Source organism: Diceros bicornis, chromosome 20 (assembly GCF_020826845.1).
Source record: "Diceros bicornis minor isolate mBicDic1 chromosome 20, mDicBic1.mat.cur, whole genome shotgun sequence".
Classification (NCBI taxonomy): Eukaryota; Metazoa; Chordata; class Mammalia; order Perissodactyla; family Rhinocerotidae; genus Diceros; species Diceros bicornis.
Window position 1 is genome coordinate 5,014,670 of NC_080759.1, and position 22,548 is coordinate 5,037,217.

The 22,548-nt window shown below is 50.8% G+C and overlaps 1 protein-coding gene across 1 annotated transcript in view; it reads right to left on the bottom strand.

The window, feature by feature from the left end:
• The window catches only part of CPAMD8 (C3 and PZP like alpha-2-macroglobulin domain containing 8), a 93,961-nt gene that overhangs the window by 44,403 nt on the left and 27,010 nt on the right, over positions 1–22,548 (bottom strand). The window contains 12 exon segments of the mRNA XM_058563435.1: positions 3,429–3,453; positions 4,352–4,392; positions 5,958–6,100; positions 7,438–7,440; positions 7,549–7,707; positions 8,111–8,260; positions 8,795–8,967; positions 10,225–10,408; positions 15,959–16,062; positions 16,065–16,092; positions 18,934–19,104; positions 21,411–21,638. Coding sequence (XP_058419418.1) covers positions 3,429–3,453; positions 4,352–4,392; positions 5,958–6,100; positions 7,438–7,440; positions 7,549–7,707; positions 8,111–8,260; positions 8,795–8,967; positions 10,225–10,408; positions 15,959–16,062; positions 16,065–16,092; positions 18,934–19,104; positions 21,411–21,638 — 1,409 coding nt within the window.

Below are 22,548 nucleotides of genomic sequence, written 5' to 3' on the forward strand. Positions count from 1 at the left end.
CGGCCCTTAAACCTCACTCAGCTGCTGAGGCCACGTGCAGCTTTCACGCTCACAACAGGCCCAGCTCTGCTGCTGGCTCAGGCTGCGCCCTCTGCCGGAAATAACCACAAGAGGGGCAGCTGTTGCCCTACCAGCCTGGCCGGCCTCTTGCTGTGGGCCAGGAGCTGTGCAAGGCACTATGACTACCCCAAGGACCCACAGAGGGGCAGTGGGCAGTGTAGTCCAGGACAGAGCCTCCTGGGCACTAGAGCCAGGATGCTGTCCCCAATCCCTGCTGTGTGCCCCGAGCAAGGTCCTTGCCCTGTGCCGACATCTCAAAAATGCTATAAGGCATAGAGAAAACAAATAGCACAACGACAGAAGTAAGTCCCTCCTTACCGGCAATTACGTTAAAAGTAAATGGATTAAACTCTCCAATCAAAAGACAGAGATTGGCAGAGTGTATAAAAAAACATAATCCAACTATTTGCTGTCTACAAGAAACTCACTTTAGATCCAAAGACACAATGTATTAAAAGTGAAAGAATGGAAAAAGCTATTCCATGCAAATAATAGCCAAGAGAGAGCTGGGATGGCCATACTAGTATCAGACAAGATGGACTTTAAATCAAAAAGCCTACAAGAGACAAAGAAGGACATTATGTACTAATAAAAGATTCAGTACAGCAAAATATATAACAATAATAAATATGTACACACCTGATAACTAACCATCAAAATACATAAAGCAAAAATGGACATAACTGAAGTGAGAAACTAATAGCTACAATAACAGAGACTTCAATACTCCACCCTCGGTAACAGCTAGAACAATCAGGCAAAAGACAAGGAAACAGAGGACTTAAACAACATAAACCAACTAGATCAACAGACACACACGGAACACTCCATCTAACAATAGAATACACAGTCTTCTCAAATGCACATGGGACTTTTCCAGGATATACCACATGTTAAGCTACAGATAAAGTCTCAATAGATTTGAAAAGATACATATCATAGAAAGTATCTTCTCCTACCACAATAGGATGAAGTCAGAAATCAATAGGAGAAAAAAAAAACTGAAAAATTCACACACTTGTGAAGATTAAACAACATATTCTTAAACAACAAGAGGACCAAAGAGGAGATCAAAGGGGAAATTTAAAAATACCTAGAGATGAATGAAAACAAAAACATAACACATCAACACTCACAGGATGCAGCAAAAGCAGTGCTCAGGTGGAAATTTATAGCTATAAATGCTTACATTAAAAAAGAAGAAAGATCTCAAATAAACAACCTAACTTTACAACTTAAAGAACTTAAGAATAACAGAAGGAAGTTAAGAAAGCAGAGGGAAGAAAATAATAGAGATCACAGCAGAGACAAATGAAATAAAAAATAGAAAAATGATAGAGAAAATCAACAAAACCGAAAGTTGGTTGTTTGAAAAGATCATTAAAATTCATAAACTTTTAGCTATATGGACTAAGAAAAAAAAGAGAGAAGACTCATTACTAACATCAGAAATAAACGTGGGGATATTACTAACAATTCTACAGAAATAAAAAGGATTATAAAAGAGAACAATGAACAGCTGTATGCCAACAACTTGGATAACTGAGATGAAATGCACAAATTCCTAAAACACAAAACCTACCAAGACTAAATCACAAAGAAATAGAAAATCTGAATATATCTATGACTAGTAAGGAGATTGATTCAGTAATCAAAGAAGAAAAGTTCTGGACCTGATGGCTTTACTGGTGAATTCTATCAAAGATTTAAAGAGGAGCCCTTGTGCACTGTTGGTGGGAAAGTAAAATGGTGCAGCTGCTGTGGAAAACAGCATGGTGATTCCTCAAAAAATGAAACAGAATCACCACATGACCCAGCAATTCCACTTCTGGGTATATACCCAAGAGAATTAAAAGCAGAATCTCAAAGAGATATGTGCATGCCTATGTTCATAGCAGGACCATTCATAACAGCCAAAAGGTGGAAGCAACTCAAGTGTCCACTGAAGGACAAATGGATAAACAAATGTGGTCCCTCCATGCAATGGACTATTCAGCCTTAAAGAGGAAGGACATTCTGACACCTGCTACAACATGGATGTACCTTGAGGGCATTATACTGAGTGAAATAAGCCAGACACAAAAGGACAAATACTGTGTGATTCCACTTATACGAGGGCCCTAGAGGAGTCAGATTCATAGAGACAGAATGTAGCATGGAGAGTGCCAGGGGCTGGGGGAGGGTGTCTCGACATGAGTACAGCCATGTTTGGCCGCTCCATTGATCTACAGCCACCAGCACAAAAAGAAATATAAAAGCTGCTTTCTGCGTGGTGGGAACTGGCCTTTTCCCGGGAACTGGTCTTTCTCCCACGGAGAGAGTTGCAAGTTGTAACATTTCAAGGCTCTTGGAGCGCCGTAGCACGGGATGGACTGGCCATCTGTGCCGGGCTGAGACGATAACCAAAGAGAACAATGCACGTACACAACTACTGGGCTGCGACGTTAGCCAGGGGGCTCAGTGCACGTACGCCACTGATAACCATTTTGTGCATGGAAACACTAAATGCTTGCTCTGCAAACTCCGTAATTGCTTACTCTGAAAATTACTGATGGTATAAAAACTGCTAGAAACTGAGCCCTAGTGAGAGTTCCACCTGTGGAAGGCACGCCTTGCCCAGGACGTGTGATCCTTGCCCAGCCGCGTCGATTGACAGGGCTCTCCTGGCAGTGGGGCATGGATGTTGTGAGTAATTGATTTGATGTGAAGTAATTGATTTGATATGAAGTAATTGATTTGATGTGTTCTCTTTTCGGTCAACCTGGTGTTTCTCTTTCCCGTTGATTTGTGTCATTTCTCTTCAGCCGATGTGGGTGTTTTCCCTTTCCAGTCGGGCTGATGTTTTTTCCCTCTTAATATTTGACCTATTTGGATCTGTTTGCAGACTGTCACCTTTACTATCCTCTGTATAATAAAATATACCTTCAGTCCATTTGTTTGGAGTGGAAAGTGTCTTTTACATCTCCGATCGAATCCCCGAACCTCTCATAACAGAGGGGGATGGGGAGTTAGTGTTTAGTGGGGACAGAGTTTGAGTTTGGGAAGATGAAGAGTTCTGTGGATGAATGGTGATGATGGTTGCACAACAATGTGAATACACTTAATACCACTGAACCGTACATTTGAAAATGGTTAAGATGGTAGATTTTGTGTTACATGTAACTAAGCCCTACTAGAAATTTGGCAAAACCTCTCAAAATTAAAAATGCTCACATACTTTCAACCTGCAATATTTCTCGTAGTAATGCACCCTAGAAATATCCATAGAAACGTGTGCAAAGACTGACAGATGGAGTGGTTCATGGCAGCACTGTTAGAATTAGCAAACAGCCGATACCTCCATCAATAGGGCACCTGGTTAATCAAACGATAGTACACTCAAACAGTGGAATACTACATGTCAGTGAAAAAGAGGGAGGTAAGTGTCAATGTACTGACATGGAATGGTCTCCAAAACTTATTGTTGACAAAATAAATGAAGGTACAGAACCGTATTATGGTATTCTCCCACTTGTGTGTTTTTTTAAATTCTTGTATATGCACAAAAAATTTCTAGAAGGACATCTAAGAGTTACTGATCATGGTTGCCTCTAAGAAAGGAATGGAGGGTCTGGGGGTGGGAGGGGGACTTCCATTTCATTATATACCCTTTCATACTGTTTGAAAACCTTTTAGCCACTCACATATGGTTAAGAAGTATATCTTGTGTTCAGAATAAGGATGCATTATCCAATTACAAAAAGGCACAGACACTTGCTTTTTAAGGCATTTCTCACACCTTTCTGCATTGGAATTTACAATTGCCTTCATAGTTTTGGGTTTCAGAAGGCTGCTTCCATACCCACTCCAAGCTCTCAGGAGGCCTGCACAGGGGAGGAGTCAGGGCCCCTGGGATGGCATCTGGCTGGTGGAAGCCCAGGGGCCAGTATTCCTCCTCCCTCATCCAACCACATCCTGGAAACGCTTCCGTGTGCATCCAAAGTATCGTAGGGGGGAGCCTGGTCTGCCCACATCCTGATTTGGAGTTTGAAAACTAGGAACTTTGTGGGCCTATGACACTCCTGCTAAATGTGTGGCCCAGGCAGAAAGAACCCAGGGGACTGAGGTACCCGGGATCCAGATCTGGGCAGAGAGGGCTTGAAAGATGGAGAGGGCTTTCATGGACAGCCCTGCCAGGCATGGGAGGTCCTCGAGGCCACTTCTGGCTCAGAACAAGGGCTAAGGAGTCTGGGACACACCCTCAAGGTTGCTGGAGAGACTCAGATACTGAGGTACTGCTGACCACACGGACCCCATTCCTGGCTCCCCTTGGTCCTGTGCCTCCTCTCAGATGAGTGGGCGGGAGACAGGCATTGAAGGCTTGCCTGCCTTGGCCGACACAGCCCTAATCCCAGAGAGAGGGGGGAGGCGACTTCAAAGGGTCTTCAAACACCCTTCCCCTTCCCATGCTGGCTGGCTGAGATGTGGGGCTGAGGAGCCAGAGGGAGAGGCAGAGGAATGAAGGGGGTGAGAGAGAAGACAGAGGGGTGGAAGGGAAGCAGAAGGGAGAGGAGAAAGGGGGAGATAAGAGAGAGCAGAAAACATCACCTCCTTTGAAACGAAGGTCTCCAGGACTCCAGGGACAAAGCCACAAATCCCAGGGGAGACATGAACTCCTCTCCCTCAGTAATTGATGCTAGCAAACAAACAAACAACAAATGAGCAAAGATGTGGAGGACTCGGGCACCACTATCAACACGCTTGATTGAAAGTACGCATAGAGAGCCCTGCACCCATTCTTTTCAAGTAGACGTGAACATTTACAAAAACTGACCATACAGCCAGTCTCCAAAATAAAAACCAGATGGTGGATATCATACAGACCATGTTTGCTGGCCATGATGCACATTCAACACAAATATGCAAAATATAAAAAATAATCATTTAGGGTCCGGCCTGGTGGCACAGCAGTTAAGTGCATGTGCTCCACTTCAGCAGCCCGGGGTCCACAGGTTTGGATCCCGGGTGTACACTGATGCATCGCTTGTCAAGCCATGCTGTGGCAGGTGTCCCATATACAGTAGAGGAAGATGGGCACAGATGTTAACCCAGGGCCAATCTTCCTCAGCAAAAAGAGGAGGATTGGCAACAGATGTTAGCTCAGGGCTAATCCTCCTCACCCAAAAAAAAAATAATCATTTAAAATATCCCTTGAAAATTTAAAACACTTCTGCACAAGTCACAGCTCAAAAAGGGAATCATTCCACAAATCAGAATCTATCTGGAACCGAGTAACAATGGAAACACTTCACAGCACAACTCAGGTGCAGCCAAAGCAGCACTCCAGGGGAAATTCATAACCTTCAAAAGGCTTAAATGTTTGGAGTTAAAATAAGAAAGACTGAAAAGTAACTACTTGGTGTCCAACTTGAGAAGGCAGAGAGTTGGAGGGGAAGGGGGAAGAGAGAGGAAGAGAAGGAAGAGGGAGGGAATGGCAGGAGGAGGGAGAAAGGGTACTAGAAAGAATTTTCTAAGTAGAGACCCAGCTTCCCACCTGCCCCAATCCCTCTGTTCCCCAGGCAGTTTTGCTCCCCTGATGCACCTTTCTCTCTCTGCACCCTCAACCTCATGCACTGGGACGGGGCCAAGAACTTGGAGGGATGGTGCCGAAGTGCTCAGTGCCCGAGCCCACCAGGCCAGTGGTGACTTTGCCCCGAAGGGGACACTGGGCGATGTCTGAAGACATTTTTGGTTGTCACAACTGGGGGGAGGGGTGTTACTAGCATCTGGTGGGTGGAGGCCAGAGATGCTGCTCAACACCCTATAGTGCACTGGATGGCCCCACCACAGAGAATGATCCAGCCCTGAACGTCAACAGCATGAGGTTAGACAACCCTGCTCGAGGCAGCAGCAGTTACCTGGGAGGCCGTCTGGAGGACGCTGCTGCCATCAGGCTCCCTGTGTGGGGCTGGAAGGCAGGGACAGCATCATCAGTGTACAGGCCGCTGTCCCGTCGGTGGTTCAGGCTCACCAGGTCTGTCACCACCACCAGTCCCGTCTCCTAGGCAACAGACAACGTCCAGACCCATGTGGGGAAGTCGATGTGATGGTCCCAGAGGCAAATGGGAATGAATAACGGTCCCATCACCCTGAGGTCACTGGTCCAACATCTCTGCTACGCCATGGCCCTGGGGAAGTCAGTCCTCTGCTCCGGGCTTGTGACACAGACTAAGGAGGTCATGGGACCCAGTGACCAGGCAGGGCAGAGCAGAGGGAAGGCCAGCACATTTGTGGCCCAGGCACAAAACGCCACATAGTGTATGATTCTATTTATATGAAACGTCCAGAACAGGAAAATCCATAGAGACAGAAAGCAGATTAGTGGTCACCAGGGGCTAGGGGACGGGGATGGGGAGTGACTGCCCATGGGGACGGGTCCTCCTTTTGGGGTGATGGAATGTCCTGGAACTAGATAGAGGTGACAGTTGCACAACATTGTGAGTGTGCTAAATGCCACTGAATCGTCCACCTTAGAATAGTGAATTTTATGTTATGTGAACTTCGCCTCAATCAAAAAAAATCAATTGGTGAAGTGCCTGATCCAGACCAAGGGCCGGGGATGGTGGGCCGCCATTGTTATGCCATGGTCATCTCCATCACTGTGCTCGCTGTCGGGAACAACTGGATGGAGGACAAGCCCCATCCTGGACGGGCCAACCTCTCTGTAAATAAGGAATTTCAACCTAGTTACTTTGACTCACAGCGTCACCTCTTAATTCCAAAAGCAGGCAGGGCCCAGGGGTTCAAATCGCCAGGCATCAACAACCGTGTCATTGAAACGTCATTTGTTCAAGAATATATATATATATATATATATATATATATATATATTCAGATACAGGAAAATGTTAATTGTGGGATCCAGGTGGTGGATCTACACGGGTTCACTAATTTGGTTCAACTTTTCTGTATGTTTGAAAATTTTCCATAATAAAAAAGGGAGGAAAAGGATGCCTTTTAAATGATTTTAACACTGGGATGAAAAGCACCCTCAGATGGGACGTGCATTTGAGTGGAGACTACCAGCATGCTCACATGGGCTTCCGGCGTGACCTAGAGCGAGGCTTGTGCATGCTGCACCTCCAGCCCCACAGCCGGGAAGAAGAGGGACGATGTGGGCTACGAATGTCAGCGAGGGGGACCCTGCCGCCTGAGGACACAGCCCCCTGCGCCCAGCGTGAAGGTTGTCCTTCCAGCATACCCCCGGGCATGGCTCCCTGACAATCCAAGGCCTCCACTGACACCCCTGACAGTCTGCGCCCCTCAGCTCTGCCACGTGGGAGGGCCTGCTCACAGGCTCTCACTGGGAGAAATGAACGTGAGTCCTGCAGCAATAACAGTCTGGAAACTTCCGCCCTGACCCATCTCTCTATCCCTGAGACCCTTTGCTTCACTGTGAGAGGAGCTCAGAAAGGGGCGGTGGGGTCCAAGACCACCTCTCCTTATGGCGAAGGGGAACCCGGAGTCCTTGGTGACGCCCCAGGGCCACGGGAAGATGGAGGAGCGCTGGCGTCGTCGGGCCGTCAGCCTGGCCCACCAGAAGGGTCCATCCTCTCTGGACACCCCAAAGGTGTCAGAAACATCGTAATCTTCCAATTCCCGGAAAATCTACAGGCAAAGGGGAGTGGACACCAGGCAGCTGAGGGTCTCTTTTCAACCCAAACTGGCTCTCGTGGGTCGGGCGTGCTCCCATCTCAGCCTCCTTTCAAGTGTATCACTTGGAGACAATCTTAGGACACAGGCACTGGTGGCATTAGCCCATTGTAAAGATGGGCAGATGGGTCGGAGAGGTGGGACCAGGACATCATCAGGTAGCAAGGGTCTGATGAATTTGACTCCAAGATCTTTCAACTGCACCAAAGCAGTGACAAGGGCTGGGCTCACTGAGAAATGAACCCAATGAATACAGAGGATCGGATTCACAGCGGCTCTTCACTTATTGGAAAGGGAGCGAGGAAGGGAGAGCCCCTCGCAGAGGTGCTAGAGCCCAGCGCCCAAAGGCCTCGCTCACCTGGGCAGGAGTCAGCCGAAACCCAGAGCCGAGCAGGTAGACGCTCTTATCAGCCACGGTCACACACACGCTGCTGCCCCTCGCAGCCCTCACCCGCAGGTCAACAAGCTCCCCGGGTCGGGTCTCATTCGCTGAATATGTCAATGAAACCTGGGACCAAACCAGCAGAGAAATCAGGAGCTGGGCCAAACGCTCCCGCCTCACCCACCAGAGACTCGGGCTCCACCAGCTCAGCCGGGCCCCTGGCCCTGCCGCCGGGGAGGAGGACAAGGGCAGGGGGCATAGTGACAGGAACTAGGCTGGTGCAGAGAATGGGGGGGTGGAGACGGGCGCCGGCCGAGGGCATGTTGCCGAGTCTCGAAGTGTGCAGGGAGGGGGCAGAGGCTGAGCCTGCTGTTGGGGACACGAGTGGTGTCCCTTCAGTCTGGAGGCCAGTGGGGACAGAGAACAGCTGGCCGCTGTCCCTGCGTGGGAGGAGTGCACTCCCACCTGGGGGACTTTTGGAGGGGCTCCGGTAAAGACGCCATTTACGTTCCAATTACTCCTGAAGATAGGGCAGCCCTTACAAGTCCTGCCTGTGACACCACGTGGAGTCCGAGTGGCAGCTGTGCACAGCCCACCTTGGAGCTCCCTGCCCCTGATGATGGCACTTGCCCGTCCCCCCTCCCTCCCCAAATGCCCCACCTGGTTTTCAAAGATGGTCTCAACAGCGAACTGGAGGCTGTCGGCGACCCCTTCTCCGTTCTCCCTGACATAGAAGACCAGCAGGTGGCCAAGGGGGACCATGCTGGGGGTCACTGCCAGCCGGAGAGAGGTCATGCACACACTGACCTCAGCTGCCGGAGCTGGAGGGGGCTCTAAGACAAGCCAAAGGTGGGAAGAGTCTTGAGAACTGAGCATCCCACAGTGGGACCCCAGGCTGCCGTGGGGACGACACGGGGCACAGCATGAGGAGGTCCCAGCCCAGGGCTGGCCCCGGGCAAGTGCTCCACGGATACTCACATCTCCAGTCATTTCACCCGGAAGGGAAACCCGAGAGGATGCAGGTGCACGCTGCCCAGAGCACCATCCAGGCCAGCGGTTCTCAACGGGGGCGGTGCTGCCCCCCAGGGGACATTTGGCAACGTCTGGGGACATTTTTCATTGTTATGACTTGGAGTTGCTACTGGCATCTAGTGGGTGGGGGCTAGGGATCCTGCTCAACATCCTACAGTGCACAGGAGAGCCTCCAGAGAGTGATCCTTCCCAGGTGTCAGTGGTGCTGGGGGGGAGAAAGCGACTTAGCATCAGAGAGACCCTGTCTTCCTGTCTGTCTGTCTGTCTCTCTCTCTATGAATCTCTCTATCTATCTATGAATCTCTCTCTCTCTATGAATCTCTCTCTCTCTATGAATCTATCTATCTCTCTATGAATCTCTGTCTCTCTATGAATCTATCTCTCTATCTAGGAATCTCTCTCTCTCTCTCAGTGATTCTCACCATGAGGTGACTTTTCCCTCTAGGGACATAGGCGATATCTGGAGACTTCAGGTTGTCATATTGTGTGTAAGTGGGGGGCTACTGGCATCTGGTGGGTGGAGCCCAGGGATGCTGCTCCACACCCTACAGTGCACAGGACGGCCCACCACAGAGGATGACTTGCCCCTCAGATGTCTCCAGTCTCCTCCTTGGGGACCCTGCTTTAGGCAGAAGGGTTGTGAAGAGCAGGGAGCTGCGGAAGGCCCAGGGGAGGAGCCGGGTCTCGTGAGGAGCACGTGGAGTCAAGGAGAGGGAGGAGAAGGACTCCTAGGTGGGGAGCAGCCTGGGCAAAGGCAGAGAGGGGCGCTGGCAGCTGGCACCATCACACAGTGTGGGCCAGCACGGGGGCCCAGCCCTTGGCTGGCCGCCCCCTTGTCCCCTGCAGACAGGCAGTGAGGATGGCCTTGAGAGGAGCTGCCCCCAGTAGCTGGTCACTGCCCACTCTCCTGGCCCCAGCCCCGTCTCACCTAGGACACACGCCCTCAGCCCTGAGGCGAACGCCCTCTTGGCTGCATCCTGCTTACCCTTCCTTGCTAGGGCGCCCGTCCCAGTCTCAGTGGTTTAGAAGGAGACTGGGGCCTGTCTTGCCTGGCTCACCTGTCTCGGAAAGGTGTATTAAGCAAATGGGTTTCTCCAGGCTCGCCGGCTTGCTTCTCTGCTGGGTGATGTGGGCAGGCTGCTGGCCCGAGAACACAATGTTGCCCCTTGCAGCCACCTCGTAGTACAGATTGAAATTGCAGGGACACGTGGACTTCACAGGAAAATGGGCTTCCCCCCCGACCTGTAGGAGATATACAGCATGGGGGGCTCTGCCTGGGAACACTGCTGCCTTGGGGCACACTGGGGGCATAGGGAGGCTGGGACAGCTGAAGGAGGAGTGCTGGCCTCAGGGAAGACTGCCCCGCATCCTGTCCTGGCTGTAGCCACGTCCCCTTGGCAGCCTCAGCTGCCACTCTATAAGTGGGAGTGTGGTGCAGATGCAATGTGATAACGGTGTGCAAGCTCTCAGTGAGGTGTCGTGTAGAAAAGAATTGAACCTGGCCTGAAGAAAAGTCTGGCCTCTGCCCCCAGCTCCTGAGAGGTGATCTCTAAGCCGTTGAAATGTCCTGCCTGATAAGTCCTTGTTTGCCTGGGGTCTTGGGCCATACCAGATACTGACAATATGATCTATGGTGGGGCCTTGAGCCATGCTATCTCAACTTGGCCTTTGGAGGGGCTGGGACTGAGGTCAGCCACGCAGTGATCAGTGATGTCTATGTGACTGACCCCTTATAAAATCTGTGGACACTGAGGCTCAGGTGAGCATGCCTGGTTGGCAGTACACCATGCATGTGGTCACACATCATTGCTTGGAAAGTGACACTGCCCACGATTCTGCGGGGAGAGGACATCTGCAAGCTCACGCTCAGAGGTCTCCTGGACCCTGCCCCCTGCATCTCCTTCCTGGGCTGATTTTAATCTGTATCTGTCACTGTAATAAATGGTAACTATAGCATAACAGTTTTCAGTGATTCTGTGAGTCCTCCTAGAGATTAAAGAAACTGAGGGTGGTTTGGGGACTCCCAAACTCTGAAATTGGTGTCAGGAAGGAGTATGGTCTTGGAGACTATTCCCTAACTTTGCAGGTGCCAGTGCTGGCAATGGGCTGGGCCTTCTCATCAGATGTGCACTCGATGAGTTGGGTCCTCTCATAATCCCCAAGTTTCCAGAGGAGGAAAATGAGGCTCAGTCTCGTCCCCATGTCAGTGAGTGGCAGGAGCAGGATTCAAACCCAGGAGGGCTGATGTCAGAGCCCCATGCTTAACCTCCAAGCTGCCCTCATTCTCTGTGTTCCAGCTGAGGCCTCTCAGGTCCTGTGACCTCCCTGGTGGCTTGGGGTCTAACCAGGTCCAACACTGAGGCCGCAGGCTGCAAGGGAGTCATCCTCTGGGTCCTTACACTAGATGTTCCTTCCTATGCCCCATGTTTTGCAGTCCATGACTCTTCCCAAACATCTGGACTGCCCTAAACACCCAGAGGAAGGAAATCTGGAGTGGACTCTGGTGAGCCTCATTCTTGTGGTGGGCCCTTGGGCAAGTCATTTCATCTCTCTGAGCCTCAGTTTCCCCTTCTGTAAAAGAAGGTCATATCTCTTGGACAGACGGTCCTGAGGATCCAATGAGATGACGAATGCGCCATGTTCGACACCACATCCCTGTTCACTGTGGGTGGTTAATAAATGTCATCTATCTCCTCCTGAAGACAAGAACCCATCTATTTAAGGAGCTGGCCCGAAGGCACTCCCAGAGTCAAATTTGGGAAATTTGAATCACAGAAAGAAGAGTGAACTCTTCAAGAGTGTCAAAGTCATGAAAGACCAAGAAACCATCAGATTGGAGGAGAAGAAATGCAGTGTGGGATCCTGATTGGGATCCTGGACCAGAAAAAGAGCAAGAGTGGAAAAACTGGTGAAATTTAAATAAAGTGTGGAGTTTAGTTAATAGCAACGTCTGGTGTTGATTTCTTAGTTTTGACAAATGTACCACAGTTTTGTAACACTGGGGGGAAGCCTATCAAAATGCCAATAGCCTTTTTTGCCAAAAGAGAAAGGCAGATCCTAAAATTCACATGGAAATGCAAAGGATCCAGGACAACCAAAACAATCTTGAAAAAGAACAAAGTTGGAGGACTCACACTTGCTGATTTCAAAACCTACTACAAAGCTATAGTCATCAAGGCAGTGTGGTGCTCGCATAAGGGTAGACGTATGGATCAATGGATGGAACTGAGAGTCCAGACAGCAACCCACCCATCCAGGGCTGACTGATTTTTCACAATGGGGCCAAGACCATTCAATGGGGACAGAACACTCTTCAACAGACGGTGCTGGGACAACTGGATCTCCACATGCAAAAGAGTGAAGCTGGACCCCTACCTCACACCATATGCAAAAATTAACTCAAAAGTGTGAAGCTGGATCCCTACCTCACACCATGTGCAAAAATTAACTCAAAACGGATCACAGACCTGAATGTAAGAGCTAAAACTATAAAACTCTTTAAAAAAAATGTGGGGTAAATCTTTCTGACCTAGGATTTGGCAATGGTTTCTTTTAGACATGGCACCAAAAGCACAAGCAACAACAACAAAAAGAGATCAATTGGATCTCACCAAAATTCAAAACTTTTGTTGCATCAAAGGAAACTGTCAGGAAAGTGAAAAGACAACCCACTAACCCATTCTAGTGTCCAGAATATATAAAGAACCCTTACAACTCAACAACAAAAAGACAAATAACTTTTTAAAAATTACAAACACTAGGCGAAGCTGGATGAAGGATATACAGGAGCTCTCTGCACTGTCTGAGCAAACCTTTTGTGAATCTAAAATCATTCCAAAAGTAAAAATCAAAAAGAAGAAGCATGATGGTAACAGATTATAACATATTGGATAATTTTTTTAAAAGTCCTGAATTCCATAGTCATACTCAAAACAACAACAAAAATAATGATGGCAAAGAGAGAGGGAAAGTTACTATTATTATTACTTTTTTACAGAGAATGCCAGCTAATAAATGTAGAAGGAATGACAGAATTCATAATTCACCATCATGCAGCCCCAGTGGGATAACTGATTACAGCATCATCAACAATGCTAAAGGCATTGGGTGGAAGGCGGCTGGGAGACAGGACACTGTGGCAGGGGTCTCAGAGTGTCACCTAAGATTATTTATTAGTCTCACGTGCAGAGGGAAAGAGCTGGTAGGAACCAGACGGGACCAAAGATGAGATCAGCTTCAGCAAGGGTGGGGCAGCGCGAATCAGTGCCTCTGGATGGAATGTGATGAGGACAGTACAGATGTGGTAATTTTGCCCAGACAATGTTTTCACCTGAATCCCATTCAGATTGTAGGATAATCTACAAGACCGTAGGCCCGGATTCTGCACAAAAGTCATGGTGATGAAAAGGCGGGGCACCGTTCCAGATCAAGAGCAACCACAGACCAGAAGGGCCAAATGCAACACATCAACTGATCCTGAATAGAGGAATAGAATGCACACACTCACACATGTGCATATGCATTCACATGCACACCCAGACAAGTGCACACAATTGTGAAGACATGCATGGGCGTGTGCACACGTTAGATATAAGTTACATCTTGAGGACACCTTCGAAAATCTGAATATTGTCTGTGAGTTAAATAATAGGATTGAGTTAAGGTAATTTTCTGAGATGTCACAATGGTCTTGAGGTCAAGTTGAACAATGTTATTTTTAGGACATATTATGCTCAAGTATTTAAGAGTCAAACATCATGATATCTGTAACTTACTTGCAAATGTCGCAGCCAAAAAAGGTGCAGAGAAATAGATAGATGGATAGGTGGATGGATGGGTGGGCTGATGGATGGATGGATGGATGAACGAGTGGATGGGTGGGTAGAGGCAAAATGTTGATTCATAAATCTAGGTGAAAGGCATATGGTTGTTTATTATACTACTTTTTTTCCATTTCTCTCTAAATTTGTGAAAAGACTCCCTTATAAAAAGACCCCAAACAAAAGTCTCCTTCTGTTTGAGATGTTGGATAAAAAGAAGGATAGAACACACAGCATTCTCCTCTTCTCATGCACTAACCCCACGTCATCAAAGCAACCCTAAAAGATTGTGGTGACAGCCCCTGTTTACAGACTAGCTCCTCCCTGCATGTGCCTTGGTGCCAGGGGAAGGGGAAGGGCCCTGACATAGAGCGCCGGCTGGACCAACCACAGCCACCTTGCCTCAGTGCCCTGAGGTCTCGCCCAGGGCCCCTCAACGACGGTCTGGCAGGGGAAGCTGGAGCTGCTGACCGACTCAGGGAGGATGGAGATGCCCCTCAGAGAGGAAAGTCTGAGTGGCCCAGACAAGTCCTCACCTACTGGGAACAGCGGTACCAGCAGTTGGGACACAGGGCTCTTCCTGCCCCGTGGGAAGGCAGCCAACTCCGACCTCCCCACACTGCGACACTGGGTGAACAGCACTGTAACAAGAACAGCGTGTTCATCCAACCTGGGCACCATCTCCTCCGTGGTTCTTGTTCTCGTAACCCCTGCACAGGCCTGCTGGGCCCAGGGAATCAGCAGCCCAGCGCCGCGGGTCCTCTGAGCTGCATCCCGGGGGCTACTCGTGGCCTTGGGTCTGGGCAGCAGCTCTCGGAAAAGAGTGCCAGAGGTTTACGGGGCCGGTTGGGCCTGGGAGCCAGGACGGCAAGTGGTTTCCATTAGGAGCGATGCTGGCGAGCCTGCCACCACCCACGGCAGCCAGGCTCAGCCCTCGGCGCTCTCGGTCAAGGGAGTGAACGGAGTGCTTCACTGAGCACATGCATGTGTGTTGTTCACTGAGCACATGCATGTGTGTTGTTCAATAGGGATGCTACAGTTCTTCCGTACATACAAGAGTGCTATTCTCACTTACATCAAAGCAGCTCTCAGGTCCTGAAAAGACACAGAGGAACCTTCAATGCAAATTGCTAAGTAAAGAAGCCAATTTGAAAAGGCTGTGTGATTCCAACCACAGGACATGCTGGAAAACACAAAAGTAGAGAGACAGGGAAAAGAGCAGCGGTTGCCAGGGGTTAGATGGAGCACAGGGATTTCTGAGACAGTGAGAGCGCTCTGTATGACACTGTCCTGAGGGATGCGTGACGTCGTCCTAGGTCATAAAACGTGCCCAGGAGAGGGAGCCCTAGTGTGCACTGCGGGCTTGAGTTAATAATACGGCATCGACACTGGCTCATCAACTGTGACAAACGTGTCACAACTAATGCAAGATGGGGAAACTGTGCAGGGACAGGGTGCGTGGGAACTCTCCACGCCTCTGCTCAGTTTTTACAGATCCGTATCTCCACACACGTCTCCATGTATCTTACTTAACTAGGATTGTGAAACAACAAACTCAGGAAGAATTAACAGGAGACCCAGCTCTAAGTCAGTCTCATCTTTGACTCGAAGGGTCTGGTAGCGTCTGAGTGGGGCAACTCTCGGTGCCTTCGAACAAGAAGTGAAAGGCTCCAGACAGCGGGGAACCCGGGCCAACAGTGAGGGGGTCTGGTCTCAGGCCTGGGCCCGGTGGCACCCTGAGGGCAGGAATCATGTTTATCACAGTAAAACGTGGGCCACAGCCTAAACGTCCATTGTAAATAACTTACAGGGCATTTACTCTGCAGAATGGCTCCCTTTGCTGGACGAATGGGGCTCTGGCACCGGCGGCAGCATCAGCCCTGCTGGGGCACGCGCAGGTCCCCGGGAGGCACGAGCACGCCACTTCCTGGGCCCTGTCCTGCCTGGGAGGAGCAGCAGCTGAGAGCCGTACCTGCAGGGGCCGGGACGGCGGCTGCAGCTGCAGCTTCAGGTGACACTGGCTTGGGGAGCACCAGCTGCTGAGACAGAGGTAGCTGGGCAGGTACCGGGCTCCACAGGCTTCCTGTTGATTGGCGTCACCTTGGTCTGAAGAATGGGGGTACTTGGTCAGGGCTGGGTGCCTGGCGTCGGCAGAGGGCCTTGGGGATGCTTCTGCCAGGCCCTCCTAGGCTCCAATTCCCCTTTGGGGACCCCTCCCCCAACGCCCAGAGAATGAGGCCCAGTGTGACTAGCCTGCTCCTCAGCTCTGTGGGAGGCAGGCGCCCGGCACTGGCCACAGGGTGTCAGGCGTTGGCTCAGGCAGGGGCAGGTGCCCAGGTTCCAGCAGGAGGGGATAAGCCGCCCGGGAAGTGAACACAGAGGAGACAGCGGGCAGGAGGGGGCGGCTGTGCTAGACCAGCTCCGCCTGGAGCTCCGGCCCTCCCCCTGCCCCCCGACCCGGCCTGGGCCGTGACAGTGTGTGTGCTCCTTTGGGGGGTTGATCCTGTCACCTTCTCTTGCTGCTCAGAGAGTGCAGCTAACACAAGGGAGACACCAGAAGGGGGCGTCTAGGACCTCTGTGTGACAAAGAATAAAGAAGTCGGCCGCCTTTGTCCCAGTTCCTGGGAAGTGGCCTCCAAAGTCCGGGAATTTCCCCAAGTGACGAGAGTGTCTTCATTATTTGTGGCGGGTCACGGGGGCAGCCACATTGGAAAAGACTACCTGAGTGATTAGAGGGTTGGGGCTTGTAGCCACATGGTATCAGCGGACCTCTGAGGAGAGGAGGCGGCTGCAGACTGTGTTCAGTCGAGCGGCCAATGACTCAATCAACCAGGCCAATTAGGAAATTATGAAACCCCAACAGAAACTGTGGACACAGAAGTGTGCGTGAGCTCCTCACTGGCAGGTCTCTGTGTGTACTGTCACACACTGAGGAGCGGAGGGTGATGTGTACCAGCTCCACCGGGACGGCACACAAAGCTTCGCATTTGGGACTCTCTCAGCTCTCGCCCACAGGCCTCCCTCTTTGGTTGGTCCTAATTTGTATGGTTTTACTATAATAAAATTGTCATTGCAAAAGATACAAACTCTCAGTTACAAAATAAGTCCTGGGGATGCAACATCCAGCACGGTGACTACAGTTAAGAACACTGTATTGCATATTTGAAGCTGCTGAGAGAGTAGACCTTAAAAGGTCCCATCATAAGAAAAAAAATCTGTAACTGTGTGTGGTGACAGATGTTAACTAGACTTACTGTGGTGCGCATTTCACAATCTACACAAATATCAAATCAAAACTAATATAACATTATATGTCAATTATATCTCAATTTAAAAAATGTTTAAAATTGATTCTCCTTAAAAAAAATCACAGACCTTTTCCTAAGAAGTATTTGGGAATAGAAATAGAATATCTTTTCAATAAGTGACATTTTTGGGGAAAGCTAATTTGGGGACATATATATATGGGAGACAAACTTATTCAGCTGATTCTGGCCTTTGTAGTCATTTGCGGACTTTGCTGCTACTTAATTGCTAAAGGACTAATGAAAATAAAAGCGAGTCTTTCAATCATTTAAAAAAACTGTAATTGTGAGGTGTGGGGTAGCAGAAACCCTTGAATTTGTAGCCAGTTGGTAAAATGCGGGGGTGGCCTAGGGACTCCTCAGATTTTAGCTTTGGTGCTTAAAAATCTTTAGGGACGTGTCACCCACAGGGGGCACAGTGACCACAAGTGTCCTTGGCTCCCACCTACACATTTATTCTCAGCTGCCCCCTTGTCCCTGCCACCCCAGTGTCTGTGGGGCCGCCATGCCCACCACCCGGTCACAGAGCCAGGAGCTGGGACACCCTGTGTATCACTCTTGGGCCTCCCTCCCCTGCCAATCTGACACCAAGTCCTGCCAATTCTACCTCAATAGCTGCAGGCTCGGTGCCCCCTCCACCACCGCCTCCTGCCTGCCCACCTGTGGCCTTCCCAACCACCTCCTATCATGGGCTCCGGAGTGACCACCGGGTCTTAAAACCAGATGACTCTGTCCCAGGCGCGGCCTTCCAGGTACACCCCAAGTGCCCCAGGAGGGGCGGCAGCCACGTCCTCCGCAATACGAGCACCTGCAGGGCCCGGTTACACTGTGGCCTCCAGGCTCCTGCACTCACTCTTGCAACCCCCAGACGCAGCCCGGCTGGCCTTCCCCACAGTCGGGAGTGCACCCGGGGAGACCCCCATGATGAGCAAACAGCCGTTTTGAGTCGCTGCCTAAGCATCTGACATCATTTTACATGTAAGCAGTTTACAACCCTGCTCAGCCCGAGTCTGGACACACGGACGAGGGCCTGGGCTCTGGAGGCCCACCACAAGCCCCTGCCGTGCTGTCCCGGGGCTCCTTTAGAACAACCACTAGGAGTGAGGCCAGGAAAATCGGTAACCACTGCCCCAACCACCTTTCAAGTGCCAGGCACTTGCTGCCCTGCTCTCTCTCCGGTTCGCCCGTGACCTGGGATGGAGGATTGTCCCTCCCCCGGCTCACTGCACCCCCATTTTGGGACCTGTGAGTAAACACCTTGTGACTTTACTTCCTTTGTGTGAGTGTATTGAAACTGCACCTTCAATCAAACAGCCCCGGGGTTTTCACTTCCCCAAAGCAGGAGCTCGGATGCCAGTGGTGCTACCCGCCAGCCCCTGTGGGTGGCTTTGTGCCTTCTCATTCCTCAGGTCATAATCTGCATATTCTTAACACACCAGCTCTGAGCTTTCGGATATTTTCCTTGGGGCAGCCAGGCACCCTCACCTCTTCTCGGCCTTCCACCTCACCCTGGGATGGTTGGGTTACCCGTTCCTGTCAGGCACCCCACTGGACCGTGAACTCCCTCCGGGCAGGGATGGCCCCAGGCCCACTGAGTTCATGCCTGCTGGCTGGATGACAAGGGTCCAGGTGACTCACCCACCTCCAGCCACATGTGCTGGGCTGACGTGGGGATGGAAGGGATTTCAAACCCCACCAGCCCTCCCCGGGACACAGATTCCGTGGTGTAGATGCTATCCTTCGGCGTCAGCTCTGCTCTGATCTGGACCGTCACCCCGTCAGCCGGGCTGCCATCCAGGTAGGACAGCTCTACCTGGAAGGAGTCACCAAAGATTCGACGTGGTTAGGACAGCAACACCCCTGAAACTGATCTAACGACCCCACCCAACACCCACCAGAAGCCCAGCTGGCTTCTGTGCAGAAACTGACAAGCTGATGCTAAAATTCACAGGGAATTGCAAGGGGCCCCAAATAGCCAAAGCAATCCTGAAGAAGAACTTCGAACAAAGAAGAGCTCACACACCCCAATTTCAGAAGTCACTACAAAGCTACAGTCATCAAGGCAGTGTGGTGCTGGCACAGGGAGAGCCACATGGATCAATGGATGGAACTGAGAGTCCCGATAGAAACTCACCCATCCAGGGCCGACTGATTTTCCACAATGCAGCCAAGACCATTCACTGGGGACAGAACAGTCTCTTCAACAGATGGTGCTGGGACAACTGGATCTCCACGTGCAAAAGAGCGAAGCTGGACCCCTACCTTACACCATATGCAAAAAATTAACTCAAAAGAGTGAAGCTGGACCCCTACCTCACACCATATGCAAAAATTAACTCAAAAGAGTGAAGCTGGACCCCTACCTCACACCATATGCAAAAATTAACTCAAAACGGATCACAGACCTGAATGTAAGAGCTAAAACTATAAAACTCTTAGGAAAAAATGTAGGGAGAAATCTTCATGACCTTGGACTTGGCAAAGAAGTCACAAGGTACAAGTCACCGTGTGCCAGTCCTCAGCCTGGTGCCATGTGGTAATATGGAATTCCTGGGTTGCATGGTGTGGAATTAAATGAAGACCACCCAAATAAGGACGAGCAAAGGCTATTTGCTCAGAGCCAGCTGTAGCAACGGAGTCAGCCACCACCACTTGCATTTGGGAGAGACTCAAAGGCAGGCAGAGAAGTAGGAAAGCTTTACAGTGAAGAAAAGGGAAGGCAGCTTCAGGTGCACCCCGATGGGAGGCATGGGGAAGCTGTAGGCAGCTGACTAGAAGCAGGGCATGCAATGCAGTTGGCTAGGGTCACACAGAGACTCCACGTCCATCCACCGTTGCACTTATTTCTGGACTCTCGTTTCTACTCCGTTGGTCTCCACGAACAAGTCACCATGTGCTGGCCATGAGCCTGCTGCTGCCCCGGTGCAGGAGCAGAGCGAGCGATGCTGTGGCCAGTCCCGCGTGACCCAGACTCCGCTCCTTCAGACGGGAGAAAAGGCGGTCAGAAGGAAGGCTCAGAAGAGACGGGTGTTGTGGAAGAACTATGGCCAGTGGCCCCTGACAGACCCTGGAGCAGTCCATCAACTGTGCAGGTATTCGTCGAAGGGGTGATGGGGGCTTCAGCCGGCATGATCCTCATTACCAGCTCTGTTCTTTAATGCAGACAGTGGATAATTTCTCTGCTGTGTGTGAAACGTTCCCCTTTCACTGAACCGACAGCCCCATGCTCCTCCTTCAGACAAGTTCTGACTGTCAAACTGAGACTCTACAACCCAGGGGCACAGCAGCTGTGTCTCTACGTGTGGGGCAGTGTTGGCTCAGGTCCTAGCAAGAAGGAGAGAAGGCAAGTCCCAGAGTGGAGCAAGAGGTGGACAGAGTGAGCACGGACTACCAGGATCCTGTGGGTGACCCGTGGGAGGCAAGAGGGGCCAAGGGTGTGGGTGCTGGGCAGAAGCAGGGGTCTGGAGGCGAGACTGGCTTCCCCCTGGTGTGACACTGGTTCCACTGGCCTTGCTCCCTCAGTTGCAATTGGGATGCCCCAGTTCAGCAATTAGGAGAAGGATCTCAGATTTTTGGTCACCTCAGACTTGACTGTGTATAAGATGGCGTGGTGGGTGGGAAGGAGGCCGAGGCTCATCCAAAATGCTGCTTTCCCCAGGGGTCTGAATCAGTCTGTGTCAGGGACAAGGATCTGCCTTTTGGGGACTCAGATGTTAGGTCATCCAGAGATAACGTCAACTCGAGTAAGAAAGGCATGCCTCACAGGAACTGATCTTATAAATGGATGCACAGTGCCTTGGTCTATTGCTGTAGGTACCGGAACGTCTATCTGTGTGGCATAAAGTAGACCACACTTTTAGGTGGAGCAAAATGTCCAGTCCCCCTCACCCTGGAGCACCAGCTCTCACCATGCTCAGCAAAGCAGCCGCTTGGTCCCAAGAGAGCAAAGTCTATGCCAATGCAACCAAAGGACACTGTTTTCAGCCAAGTCACCATTGCAGGGCCCGTGGCACCCACTGCAGTGGTTTCACAGTGGTCTTCGGATGGGAGCTGGGATGGGAGGCAGTGCAGAGCCTGCAACCTTGGATGGGCCCTGCTCGGCGCCTCCCCCACACTCACCTTCCCCACATAGGACAGACCCAGCTTAAACTGCTTCCTGGTGTCCTTAGAGTACCGGACACCCACCAGCTGCCTCTGGACGGGGGTGGAGTTGTCGAAGCCCGCCTGCTGGCTCCCGTCCATGCTGGTCACTGTGGCCCAGATGCTGACAGTGCCCTGGAAGTGCTTGGGGACATCGGCCAGGATCATGTCCTTCACGCAGATGTCGAAGTCCTGGGAGCTGTGGATCTGGAGGCAGCAAACACGTGGGCTGTTTTCACTTGGAGTTGGAGCGGCTTCAAGGGATGACTTTCAGACACACACCCATAGTTGAGGACTCTCTGGCCTCTTAGAGGGCTAGGCGGACACTCAATGACACACCCAACCTAGGTCAGGGTCACCACGGGGGAACAGATCCCTTGCTGGATATGCACTATGTCCCGGGGAGGAGGGGCGTTGACTTCCTTGGGCAGAAGGTACGACAATCCCCTTTGGGCCAGACAGCAGACTGGGGATTTAAACCCGGTTGGTCCCACTCCGGAGCACTCACTCCCCTCCCCATCCCGGGGCACAGATCTCCCCACATTCGACCCCTATCTCAGGACCCACCCACATCCAGAAACAGCTGTGGAGTGAATCACTCAGTAAACGAGAGAATTAAGACAAGGGCCACCACCAATGGGCAGCCCCGCCCCCAGGGAGAAGGGAAGGGGTGAGAAGTAGCTTTGAGTGGAGGTGGGGCCGGGCAGGCACTGACAGGGTTCAGTGTTGGAGGCCCCCACAGAGGCACAGACTTTCCAGGAGGGGTGTGCACATGACACTGCAGCACACTCAAAATGTAACGTTAACTTGCAGAAGAAACCCAAATCCAGGTTATAAAACTTCACATACACAGAAAAGTGAAGTCATGCAGCTGCTTTGGAAAACAGTGCGGGAGTTTCTCAAACAGCTAAACACGGAGTTACACTGAGAGACCGAGTGTACAAACGGACCAATGCCAGACCCTACAGCAAAAAAGGACTCTGACCCACGACCTACAGTCACCAGCCCAGGAAGCCAACCCATTACCTACAACTCAGACTTCTAGGAAGTGAGACCCCTATCTCTAACAACCATGCAGAACAATGGCCCCAGATGGGCAGGACTTGATTAATAACTG